Raw genomic sequence first — 12,479 nt, forward strand, 5'->3', positions numbered from 1 at the left:
GATGTCCCACTCCCTGGCTGCCCTTTCCTTCCCAAAGATTTATAATTGTGTTTTATTCAATAACTAGACTATTTCCTCAAAAGCTTTGTGGCTTTCTGGTTTTCTTTCTTGACGGAATTAAATAGTTTTCTCTTGTCCAAGTCCGTTTCTCTATAGCCTATAGGTCCGGTGCGTCATGCGTGCGTAAAAAAGGTTGTGCGTTTGAATGAGTAGCCTACTTGTGCGCATGGATGGAGTATAGGCCTATTTATATAGAGCACCGAAGTCTGACGTCACTTTCAGTAGAGGGCGTCTGTCCCCAGGTTCATGCATATTTGTTTAGTTGCATTGAAATCCCCATTGAGGCGATTTGAGATCGCCTCATATAACAACTGTGTTTGAAAAATAAACATGTCACCCCGGCCGCTTCACTCATATGGATATGAAGAATCAACTGACTGAGAGAAAACGCTAATGTTACTGCTGCTGAATTAGTTAGATTTTCGCTAGAAGCAGACTGTATCATATATGAGTGACTGACTGTTGCAAACGATACAGAGACACCTCCCTGACAATAACGCCGAGACAGCTTGTTTAGTTTTGGACCACAACGCTTAGACGATATTAAGACGATATTAAGATCACCCCATGTTATTCTCCATAGAGAAATTACTTCCGCGAACCAGGGGAATGGTCGGGATGAGCGAGTTACGTCAGGACTTCGGTGCTCTATTCTCAGAGGCCAACTCCCCATATAGCAACTCCCCCATTCCCGGCCGGGCACCGGATCACGATCGAGGTCAGGGATAGGCCTATTCGTCCTTATAGAATTATAATCTTCCTCGTTACTCGATCAGACGATTCAGACCTATGCGTCAGACGCACAGCGGACTCGGATTTTAGACATCATGCGATAGTTCATATATAGGCCTACATAGTTAAGGAAAGTAAAAAAGCTGTCCAAGTTTCCCTATGGAGCTGGCTTGGAATAAATCATTATGAACACAAGAAGTAAGCTATAGAGCTTTTTTCTTTTGCAGATTTGCCACACATGATTTTGCTTACTTTCCCTAACTAGTAGACCTACTACTTAATTATTAAAGGTCATATCACTGTGGTTATGTCCTGGCCTGAACTAGGCTATAGGCCTATGTGGCCTAATCATATTAAAATGTTTATAGACATTTTATACCGAAATTTTATCCTATTTCTCACGGTCGGAGACTTAGTTCAGTAATCCAAGATTCGTGATAGCATGAGGAAACTTTCCAGTTTTTCCAGGCATTCATTATGCTATTTTTGTATCACTAAGAGGATTAGCCTACAGGGTGACCGGTCACTGTGGGCAAGTTAGTTTGTTATTGATCAGTTGTTGATTTAACTGTGGTTGCATGCTTTTTAAAATAGTCCTATAGGCCCTCTCTGAGAGAGAGAGAGACGGCTCGCACCACGGCTTGGGATATCCGTGGATATATACACGGCTTGGGATGCCGTGGATATTATACACGGCTTGGTATAGATATACACGGCTTGGCTTGGGATATCCGTGGATATACACGGCTTGACAAGCCGTGGATATACACCTTGGTAAGCCGTGTTGCGTACACATGCAGCGCATTGTGAGCTTGCAGATCGTCAGCAGAGGTCCTCACAAGTATAGGTAAAACACTGCCAGTGCTCAGGGCCTCAGGCAATGCAAAGAAGTTGAGATTTTACTTGTGATTGAAACTGGGACTCAACTGATGCAAATTACAGCAATGTTGTTATTCAATTGAGCCATTTACACGTATATTAATTGCATTTCTGTTATATTAAATATGCAGCTTACATTTATTTATTTACGTGGAATCTTTCACAGACTTTCATACTAGGCTGAGGAATATATCCCACCCTTTTCACATTGGCCAGTTACAGCGCCACCAACAGGTGGATCTGTTGTTGTTCTTGTTCTTGTTGTAGTAACGACCCAGCACACTCAAACAAAAGAGGCTGATGAGATGACCCCCCTTGGGCCCCCTCAACTCTCACTATAACTAGACACTTTAGCTCCCCCCTTACCTATGTAACAATCCAGTGATTTAAGAGTTCAGGCAACATGGATTGTTGAAGCTGCATGAAAGATAATATTGCCTATGTTAATTAAGTTAAAGAGAAAGAATTCAAGGAACATCCGCACACTTGTTTTTAGGGGACCGAGCTCCATAGTAATACTTACTTTAGTTTATTAGCAAAAGCTTAAAATAAAGTAAGTCTACTATGGAGCTCTAAAAACAACTGTGCGGATGAGGATGTTCCTTCTTTCTCTTTGATGTTTGCCTTTGCCTTAACATCCAGCACCATGGCCACAATTCAACATTTTGGTTTTAAGATGTTGACCCCAAATCACACCTTGGAAAGCATGAGTGTCTATATTTCAAACAAAGTGTTTTTTGACTGGGGGGGGGGGGGGCATATTTTGTGTATGAAAGGTGCTATCTAAATAAAATTGCCTTGCCTTGCCTCCTCCTCCCAGCCAACACTCCCCACTGACAGGTAGTTACCCCCCCCTTTTGATTTACATCAATGAGTGTCTATTTTAAACAAAGTGTTTTTTGACTGGGGGGGTCATAATTTGACCCCCGGTATTAGGATGTTGATATTTCTTCATCAGCCAATCAGCCAACACTCCCCAGGTAGTACCCCCCCCTGTCATAATTTGACCCCCCAGTATTAGGATGTATACAGGCAAAAGATGTGCACACAATCCTCATATCCCATGAATAAGTATACAGTATATGTTTCAATTCCATTATCCATATTCAGACTGCAGCCATCTTGCCAGCAAGGTGATACCTAGGTGACACTTCCCATAGAGAGCCCATTCCTCCAAACAGAAAAGTCCTCTCTAATTATATTAAACAACGACAAAATCACCAACATTGTAGCTGTAGGGAAAGCTTGAATTATCCTCTTTCAAGTTTCGTAGACATTTTATGAGCTACTTCCTGTCAAGAAATTCATTGCAGATGAACATTTTCTAAGTATCAGAGTATGGAAGCGCTCGCTATCAGTAAAGCTCATGTGACTCAGACTACCTATGTGACTATGTCTGTGTTAACCTATGTGACTATGAGCACCAGTATGACTATGAGTACCAGTAGGGGCACTGTTGTGCCAGAAACAGAGAGAGAGAGAGAGAGATAGTGCTGCACTGTTGCCTGCTTTCCCTACAGGTGCAATGTTGGTGATTTTGACATTGTTCAATATAATTAGAGACTTTTCTGTTTGGATGAATGGGCTGTCTATGGCCTGGAAAGTGTCACCCCTAGGTATCACCTTGCTGGCAAGATGGCTGCGGTCTGAATATGGAGAATAGAGGTGTGTCAGCATTTGCCATTTGGAGTATCAATAGTCATTCAACAGTTGCTTTATTTAGTGAAAATGTAGCTACGTTTAAAATAATACAGAAACTGAGTGACCGATCTGAAAGACGTGAAACGTGAAAGTGTACATTACATTACAGTCAGTATAGTAATAGTATTCAGTAACTGATATGGCTGTGTTTTGTACACAGCATTCTGTGTATCCAACTATCCACACAACACTCAAACACTGACACCTAGCGGTCAAATAGGGCTACATCTGGTTCTGGTCTGAGGGTTACGCTATGGTTGCGCCATCAAGGGGTCAGAAAACAGCGCCGGTCACGTGGCTCATGTAACTCGATTCTCGAAATAGTGACAATGCACATAGACTCCAGTGCATTCCGATTTCCGGAAACTTCCGGTTCAGGGCTAAAATTGTCACTATTCGCCAATGGGTGTGTGTGTGTGTGTGTGTGTGTGTGTGTGACTAAGTGTAGAAGACTTGGCCCGATGAAGTGAACGGAGATGACGCAACTGTCCTTCAGTGGCTCTGGGTGGTTGATGATGCGGGGATGCAGCGCGCGCAGCCTCGCACTGCGCTTGTTACGTACCGATACGACGTAAACACGTGCACTTCCCCTGGTTACAGGTTTCCTTTCTCTGTGTGAGTGTGTGTTTTTTTAAACTCCTAACCATCCCTCCCGCATCATTCCCTGACAACAGCAGCGATATGGCGGAGCCCGTAGCAGCGGATGCGACGGCGACAGCATCCACCCCGACCTCAGCCCTTTCTCCCGCGGGTAGCCCGGGGTCCGAACCCCAGTCCATGGCGTTCTCTCCCACGGCGGGCGGCTCTCAGCGACTGCTTTTCTCCCACGACCTGGTCTCGGGGCGGCATCGCGGGTCCGTCCGGTTCGGCCTTGTGCGAATGATCCACGGCGAGGAAGAATTTAACTCAGACTCAGACGACGATGGCGGAGGGAGAGTAGGAGGAGGAGGAGGTGGTGGCGGTGGAGCCGGCCGCGGAGACTCTCCGTATCCGTTCTCGGACACAGAGAGCGGCGCGGACCAGAGTCAGCCTCTGGGAAGGGGGTTCGTGCGCGTCCAGTGGTACCCTGACGGAGGGAAGCAAGACATCAAAGAGACAAAGGTACCACTACCCCCCCCCCCCACACACACACACACACACACACACACACACACACACCACACACAGGATGCACGGTGGTCTTATGTTGTGTTCAGAGCTGCACTGTCAACGTCGGAGCACTGCCAGGTGTATTGTGTAGGGATTAGCTAACTTGCTTAGCTTGTCAGCAGTAAGGTGAACTCATTTATCTCTCTGCAAACACGGCTGGTTTGTTAGCGAGGCGAGCTAACTAGCAAACAAGCAAGCACGCTTACAAGCTAACAGTGTAGCGTTTAGCTCCATCCTCCATCCCTCACACTCAGCTGGAGCAAAGCAGGGCTGTTCCACTTCCACCTGATTGCACCCAGCAGCTAGCTGTCATCAATGACTGCTCTCTGCCATCTAGCCCTCCAAGCAGAACCCAAATGCTACTGAAGTTTCTGACATTTGTTCGACCCAGTGCATTGGGTCCTGTTCCTCGTCGTCCATGCCACCTGATTAAAACATTTACTGGCTCGTGTTTACATGTTAAAACGCCTCCCCGCGGCATGTGACGCCATTATTTTCCTTGAGTTATTCTGAATTCGGTAACTTTAAGTAGCTATACATCCCGGTGCGAATATCTCCTGTGGCGCGGAAGCCGTTAAGTATTTTTAATATATGTTTGCCCGATTTGGAAGCTTGGATTCTTCTTGTTTATTGACACCTCATTGTACCGCCTATCTGGCTAGCTAGTGGCGCTATAGCTATGACACAGCAGATCAGAGGCAGGGACGTAGCCTCACAAGCCAACCGCACACCGGGAGGCGGTACAATAAACGGTAAACAAACAAGAAGAAATAAAGCGACCAAATCGGTCAAACAAAGATTAAAAATACTTAACGGCTTCCGCGCCACAGGAGATATTCGCACCGGGATGTATAGCTACTTAAAGTTACCGAATTCAGAATAACTCAAGGAAAATAATGGCGTCACATGCCGCGGGTCCTATTTTAGAGAGAATCTCCACATCCGCATTTAGGAATTTCCATACGAAAATACACTAGCGAGCAGGGACCCAACGTAAAACTAAACAAAATATCAAAAAAGTTTTACGTAGGGTCCCGAAAGGGGCTATCTGCCATCATGACTTTACGCTGTTCTTTAGAGATTCCAAATACCCATGTTGAAGCTAACATTAAATAACAGCTGTAGATTACTTGAGTATTTGCTCAAGGGTGTGACTGTCCAAACATCATCAAGCCCCGGAGATAGTGACAGTCCCCAAGAAGTAGCTAATGTTGAGTGTTGACACATGTAAAATTATTTCATTGGCCTTTATTTTCACTAGTTAAAATAATACATTATCACCTGACTGGTAATTCAGGCCAGAGGTAAGTATGGATGTTGATCTTTGTTGTTGTTTACCAATCTAGAAAACAACAAACTAGTAGTTGTTTCCCGGCTGCATCAAACTCAATCCCATGTCCATGCTATGCCTAATGAGAATGTCCAAGTGTTGTGGGTACGTAATTCAAAGTTGTGTTTGTCAGCATGCCATGAGTTTTGGATACACAAAGATTCATACAATTTTTCTTCACCCCATTTTGTATTTGTTCTTGTGAAGGTCTCATGACATCGCTAATGCTGAATATGGATGATTGTCCTTATAAAAGAATAGAATTTTCCCTACAGTATGTATGAAGAGTTCTCTAGGACTTCATTGAAAAGCTCACTGGGTTTCATGGCCTAGAACAATGCCTGGGAAGAAGCTTATGTTGGGACCCTGCTTTGTTCTATTTGATAAATGAGTAAAGTTCTAGCCATGAGTGCCGTTGAGGTCAGAACAATGGCTGAATGACATGTCATTTCAACATTTACAACAATGTTTATACCAGAATAGTGGTTATGCTGTGTCACTACTAGCTCCCAAGCCTGCCATGATGTAGTGTTTAGAATGTAGCTCAAATGTTGTATATACCTGCACAGTGTTTTTCTAGTACTATACGGCTAGTAATTCATTTTCAACTAGAAAAGAGATTTCCTACTCAAAGCTGTGTCAATCGTGGCTTGCAGCCATCAGAACAAGAGGAAGCTGCAGGGGAAATAGTCACCTGCTTCGAATGTTATCAACTGATAATCAACAGTATGTTCTTATCTGGAGTCTTCTGGACCAATGCCATGCAGCCAGTATGGACATTTCTACATACTGCAGGACGTGAGTTGGCGACTAGGAAGTAGGAAACGCATAAGTGAAATTACTGTCGCCAAAGTGAAAACATTGTGACTTACATGGCCGGTTAACACTGAGTTTTAAAGGGAATTATGTGGCCGGTTAAGACTGAGGTTAGAGTTATGGTTAGATTTAGCCTTTACGGTTAGTATTGGTAATGGTCGGACAATGCGACCAACGACATGACGGACTCGGACAATGGCTGACAATCAGTCAGTATGTAGAAATGTCCATACTGGCTGCATTGAATGGTGTGGATAACGGCTGATGACGGAGATTAAATCATCTGATAACATCGTATGTACTACAGAGAGACTGCTCACATTGTGGCGGCGCTGGCCCCTAGGAAGAAGTGAACGCGATTTTGGAAGGGTGCTGTATAAAGGCCCCAGCCTCAACATGTGATTCCAATTTGGCCCACCCATGAAAATCAGTTATGCAGGTATAAGTAGCTTTGCTAAGTCAATAGGGTCTGTTTCTGTAGCATGAGGCAGCTTGATGTACAAGTACACCCCCTGGATGGACATGATGCTAGTATGTCACAGGGACTTACCAATCCATCCCTTGATGCTTTTTGTATCTTTGGTATGACCTGGCCGGGGATCGAACCCTGAGCTCCCAGTCTCATGGCGGACACTCTTAACAAGGCCACTGAGCTGGTCAATTAGCCCTTCACTAAGTCCCTCCCCAACCCATCCTGGTCCAATAGGCACGTTAGCAATGGTTTATACGGCCAAATTCCAATACCCCAAATCTCTGCCACTCGCTTACTCACACTCGGTCACTCCAGCATGGTGGGGTTACGGTGAAATTGGTTAACTGCTGAAATATGTGAAAATCATGTAGAGAATCACATAATGTCAGTGTTCGAATGTAAATCATTGCAGTTTGTTTATTAGCAGAGTTTAACCTAGCAGTATTTAGTCCATGTATTTAAAGACTTCCATATAAGTTCTAAGTTGTGTGAAATACCACAAAATGGTCACATATTTCGGCAGGTCACCAATTACACCATAACACCGCCAAGCTGGAGTGACCGAGTGTGAGTGATCGAGTGGCCCGAGATTTGGGGTATTGGAATTTGGCTTAAGAGAGGATACATGACAAGCTTCCCTTTTCACCCATTGAGTTGCATGTTAAATGACAGGATTTCTCCATATAAATAATCGATCATTTCAGTAGCAAAAGCTTCAAAATGTCTTCTAAATCTAGTCAACCAGGCCTGCAGTAGGCTATGCACTAGACTAGACAAATGTGCATGACATTATTTCAATAAACTAGAAATGCCATTCACCTGAAGAAGGCATTTTGTTGTGAAACGTTGGTAAATCTAATAAAACGCTTTTTTGCATCGTGACTATGAGCTGTGCGACCTCTCCTTTTAAAAATAAATAAACTATTATTGCCATCACCTAGGTGGCTCAGTCGTGTAACTTTTATGACTGACGTTAAGCTGTGTATGTGTTCAACAACACAACCATGCAAAATAATGAGGTGACGAAGGTTTAGCAACGGTTGCTAAACTATTTGGATTGGCATTGGACAATCGCTTTTGGGGTGGGGTTTAGCGAAGGGTTAATTGCAGGCATGGAGTATCAAAACCCTGTTTGATGGTACTTGTCATTTGTGCCTTATTTTAAGGGGGAAATTTACATTTCGACAACTGACTTTTGTAGTATGGGTTGTGTGTGACAACTATGGGTGTAGTAGGATATCGCCTTTGGCCCCTTGATGTGATAAAAATGTAGGGCAAATCGGACCAGCGTTCTGACACACAGACTCACAGGCACGCAAACATAATCTCCAACTAGTGTTCCGGCCTGGCAGAGTTAATGATTATGAAACGTGAGCGACCACTTGCGAGCAAGTATGGAGGTGCGGTCTGGCTGCATGATTAAATGTAATAAAAAATAACTCGTCACACTGCTTTCATGTGTTGACTAATTTAATTATTTGCTTACTTACACAATGTATTTATGTGCTGGTGCAGCTAAATGAAAAAGTTAGGCGCATCAGTACAACCAATGTAAAACGTTTGTCTGGAGCCCTCAGCACTGTCCTCTTCTGACTCGTGTTGGGTTAGAAATAACCCAACATGTCAATATTAAGACAACCAAGTTCAGTTCGGTTGAACTGTCACTCAATGTCTCACAGTCACTTGGCACGAGAAGTTTTCAGATGTACTAGTAGCTAAATCTGGTGATTTGCTTTCTTTTTTTCCCCAGTGGATACTGGATATCTTGGTTGCATCAAGACCAGCCTGCCCTTGGGTAGATTCAAAGGTTGACTCAAGGACAACTTTAGTTTTTTTTCAACCAAGGTTCATGCTTTAGGTTGTTATTAGACAAAGTAAAAGATTAGTTATTTTTTTCATTTGCTGCTTTCTTTCGTTTTAGCGATTTTAGATATCTTTTTATATACAGGGGGCAGGGCATTCGAACATGGGGCTAAGTAAATATGTATTTTTGAGAGGTGCGATTTTTGTTTTGTATTATTGTTTTTTTATTATTTACTATAGTCCTACTAGACCCCAGGAAATTACATCTAGCCACAAATGATCAGGATCTACTGAATGTGAAGGAGGTGACAAATGGTGACATGTTGAGCCATACAACACAGTATGGCATCCCCCTATAGTACCCCCCCTTCACATTCAGTAGATCCTGTGATCTTTTGTGGCCAGATGTAATTTCCTGGGGTCTAGTAGCAGTAGGACTATAGTAAATAATAAATCAATAAATCGCTATAAAATAGTGTAAACCCCCCCCCCCCAAAAAAAAACGCATAGTTGGCCCCATGTTCAAATGGCCCCACCCCCCTGTCAAAAATAGCTAAAAACTCTAAAACGAAAGAAAGCAGCAAATGAAAAAAACGGAACGCTCATCTTTTACTTTCTCTAATAACCTAAAACATGAACTGTGGTTGAAAAAAACTAATGCTGTCCTTACAAATCAGAGTATGTGATTGACAACTCTTTTATTCGGAATGCGTGTGCCCTGCACTCGAGCGGGGTGAAGTGTCTTACTCAGCGACACTTGGACATATTACTGGTCATGCCAGAAAGTGACCTTCTGATTCCCGGAATACCTTCTTACAGTTTCTATCCACTAACCACCCCTCAAAGAGTGAAGAGTCATGAAGACCTGATACGTTTAGAAAGAAAGTGGATGTTCTTGAAGGGTATAAGGACTCAAGGAGCCAGTGGAACTTGTAGATATGTGGGAAAACAAATTAATAAGGCAGGGCAGCAGTTTGGTGACAGATGGTTATGTTAATGTGTGACTTTTTGTCCTTACACAATACATACATTAAACAGTAAGGTGCCTCTTTCTTTCTTTCTTTCTTTCTTGTTAGAAAACATTAAGGGCCTCTACAGTGGTCGGTTCTTTGAAATACTTCTGGCTGCATTTTTGTCCCTTAATTAATGTGGAAAGGAAAGACACCCACACTGCCACTTGCTGGGTTCAGAGCATTTATTGAAGCAGCGACCTTCCTCAAGCCTGAGGACCGAAACGTTGCTTCAATAAATGCTCTGAACCCAGCAAGTGGCAGTGTGCGGGTGTCTCTCCTTTCCACATTGTATATGCCTCGTCATCATCGCACCTGCTCCAAATTACCTACCGGGTGTGCGGAAGTCATCTCTCTATAAGTGTCCCTTAATTAATAAAATATCTGAGATTGGGATCGGAACACCTCTAAATTCACACACAGATTAGACACGCCAACGGACCGACATGCGGAAACAACGGTCAGATCTGCCGTCCAACATGCGCTCCTCCCGTGTTTGCGGTTTAAGGGCTTTAGGTTAGGGTTTGAGGTAGGTTGTCGGACCAATAATATGTCTAAACTAAAGTCTGTACCCGTTTTGGCCAAGTGGACTTTCTTGCAGGTGAAATTAATATAATGGCCTGCAGTGTCTGTGTAGCCACCTGCCTGTCAATATTCCACCACCACCCCTCCCCCAGTGGTCTCGGTCCTTCCTGGCTTTGTTACTGGTCAAGCCTGTCGTCCATTGGTGATATATGGGACATTGGAAGAATCCATCTAAGGCAGTAGGGGTTTGGTTGAGGGAGAGAGTGATTGTGGTGCTGGGTTGCTCCCCTCCATCAGCTAAGCCGAGCTCATGTCTCATTCATATAACTAAAGTGTGCTAGAGTGAGACAGGAGGGAAGAAATTAATTCACGGCGGACGACCTACGTTGTACTTTCTTCTGAGCAGAGCAATATTGGCAGTGTTTCTCTTAGGATGTACCACCTGGCTACAGTATGTGAAACACGGTGAAAGATCTCTATTGGTTTCACCGTAGAGTTTGCATTGGGTTGAGTTTTAGTAGCCTTGTAATTGCAAAGCCAGAAGCACAAAATTACACTTGCATTGTGGTCTAGCAAGGCTATGGTTGTGAGCATCATATTAGTTTTAGGGTTGTATTCAAAAAAAAAACTGTCTAGAATGAGTTTTGGAAGACATCTCATGGACAGTTTGGAGGACACCAGCATAATTGTCAAATCACAAGACCAAGCTTGTTGCATTAGCCTATATGATGAATTGATGATATGATTGTTCATAATTCTACTATAATTGGATAATGTTACTAACTTTTGTCGATTATTTGGTCAGAATGAGCCAACTGAACGAATGTGTCTTTTGAATGTCTTTTGTTTAGAAAACATGGGTAAATCTTGCCTATAATGACCTGCCCAAAATAGAGACTCTGTTTAAAGTAATCAATGACTTAGGAAGTTTAAAACTGTTGTGAAAACTGACTGAAGTCAAACCATGTAAACTCCTCAAAAGTTTGAAAGTTAACTTCAGTCGATTATTTCTATCCTTCAATAATACCAATTGATATTGTTGCGAATGCAATGAGCACTAACTATGAGACCCTGCAGATCATGTCTGTGTGTGTCTGTCCTGCTGTTACACCACCTGCCCGCCACCAGAGGGCGCAGCTGTATCACACAAAACACACACACGCATGCACTCACACACACACACACACACACACACACACACACACACACACACACACACACACACACACAACTTAAAAAACTTAACTTAAAAAAAAAAAACTTTAAAAACACTTAACTTCAAAAAACTTAACTTAAAAATAAAATCTTAAAAAAACACAAAAGAGAACTTTAAAAAGAAAACCTTAAAGTATGTAATTTATTCTAATTGTTGTTATTGCCATTTACGAGCTGCGTTCGCTTCCCGCGTTTGCGCGTCTTACTTGTACTTATCCTTATCGTTGATTAGTCACCTTTACAACAATTTGTGAGGATCGAGAAATGGTGGAATGTGTGGGTATGCTCAGGTGCCAGTCACGCAGCTTGTTTGTAACTGCGAACCATGCCTCAACCGGGTGTAGTTGTCACCATGTATCCTGCTGTCCTATGTGTTGCGCTAAGTAGGCAGGCAGACGGGAGTGTAATCTTGGACAGGAGGTTGTTGCCAAGGCCCGCCCAGCAGCAGTGCTCTGGAATACAGAGCCTTAGTTAGGCAGTTTAGTGGGTGCCAGCCGGTCCAGAGTAGACTCCCAGCCCAGGTACATATGCTGAATACATGATCGTGTATGTGAGTGCAAGGACACTATACAAATGCACACGTATACACCCCACCCCCCTGTGTTTTGATGCCCTGTACATTAGGGTAGCCTAGACGGACACAGGCGAGCGAGCATTCACACTCTGGTGTCATCAACCTATTCAGAACCTTGTCTCGTCTGGCTAAAGAGACATTGTGGCCTCAGAGGTCTGTGAGGTGCTGAGGTGACTCAGCAGGTGAGATGATATAAAGCTAACAGACAAGATG

At 43.5% G+C, this 12,479-nt stretch overlaps 1 protein-coding gene across 4 annotated transcripts in view; it reads left to right on the forward strand.

Moving 5' to 3' along the window:
* Positions 1-3,978: 3,978 nt before the first annotated feature.
* Positions 3,979-12,479, forward strand: part of ube2o (ubiquitin-conjugating enzyme E2O) — a 38,462-nt gene continuing 29,961 nt past the window's right edge. For 3 of the 4 annotated variants that reach the window (XM_083765752.1, XM_083765751.1, XM_083765753.1), the window contains exon 1: positions 3,979-4,473. In XM_083765752.1, the coding sequence (XP_083621878.1) occupies positions 4,054-4,473 (420 nt within the window). In that variant the 5' untranslated portion in view covers positions 3,979-4,053. The remainder of the gene's footprint in view (positions 4,474-12,479) is intronic. The other variant, XM_083765754.1, reaches the window with a different exon arrangement.

The sequence above is a fragment of the Protomyctophum parallelum genome (assembly GCF_964188405.1).
Source record: "Protomyctophum parallelum genome assembly, chromosome: 5".
Classification (NCBI taxonomy): Eukaryota; Metazoa; Chordata; class Actinopteri; order Myctophiformes; family Myctophidae; genus Protomyctophum; species Protomyctophum parallelum.